The sequence below is a fragment of the Nematocida major genome, assembly GCF_021653875.1.
Source record: "Nematocida major strain JUm2507 chromosome Unknown 1435, whole genome shotgun sequence".
NCBI classification, from domain to species: Eukaryota; Fungi; Microsporidia; genus Nematocida; species Nematocida major.
Genome location: NW_025952861.1, coordinates 1 through 843, shown reverse-complemented (window position 1 = coordinate 843; position 843 = coordinate 1). Strand labels below are relative to the sequence as shown.

Genomic DNA, 843 nt, shown 5'->3' with positions numbered 1-843 from the left:
TCCTAGAGAGGCCCTTTACAATAGAAGCACTCTCAAAGTGGGAAATGTACAGGACTTTACACTCCCTGTAGAGAATTAGCGTGCATATGCTCATAAACATTCCATCTACGTACGAGAGAATGTATATGTAACTGCCACTTTCTACGCATATGCTCTGGACAGAGTACGCCATAAAAATAAAATATTACAGGGAGCTGCAATATACTCCTATACGGCAGAGTTTACGCTATTATATACTGATTGTTTCTTCATCCACTGTCATAGCAGTTTAATAATCAGCATAGTATTAACTTGGCATTGTATTTAGTATTAGACTTAGTATTAACTTAGTATTAGATTTATTGTTAACTTAGCATTAGAATTATTGCTAACTTAGCATTAACTATCCATATTCATTAGCTAACTTACTATTAACTTAGCATTAGATTTGGCATTAGACTTAGTATTATATTATTACTATTAGATTTAGTATTAGATTTATTGTTAACTTACTATTAGACTATCCATATTCATTAGCTAACTTACTATTAGACTATTCATCCATTACTAACTTAGCATTAGACTTAGTATTAGACTATTACTATTAACTATTCATTCATTACTATTAACTATTCATTAACTTACTATTAGACTATTACTATTAACTTACTATTATTACTATTAGACTATTACCAACTTACTATTAACTAACCCGAATTCATTAACTTACTATTAACCATCTATTCATTCATTAACTTCCTCTATTTAGACCGCATTTTGTGTGATGCTGTACGCTGTGGCATTTATTTCTTCTCCTTCACGATGTGCCTGAACGAAGACTTGTCCTTCAGGGACTCATCATTT

General features: G+C 31.2%; 1 protein-coding gene across 1 annotated transcript; it reads right to left on the bottom strand.

Moving 5' to 3' along the window:
• NEMAJ01_2407 (uncharacterized protein) lies at nt 1-172 on the bottom strand (the record flags this gene model as incomplete). The annotated part of the gene is made up of 1 exon (XM_047916243.1): nt 1-172. A coding segment is annotated over one exon (172 nt), but the record flags the coding sequence as incomplete, so codon positions are not given.
• Between the last annotated feature and the right edge of the window lie 671 nt (nt 173-843).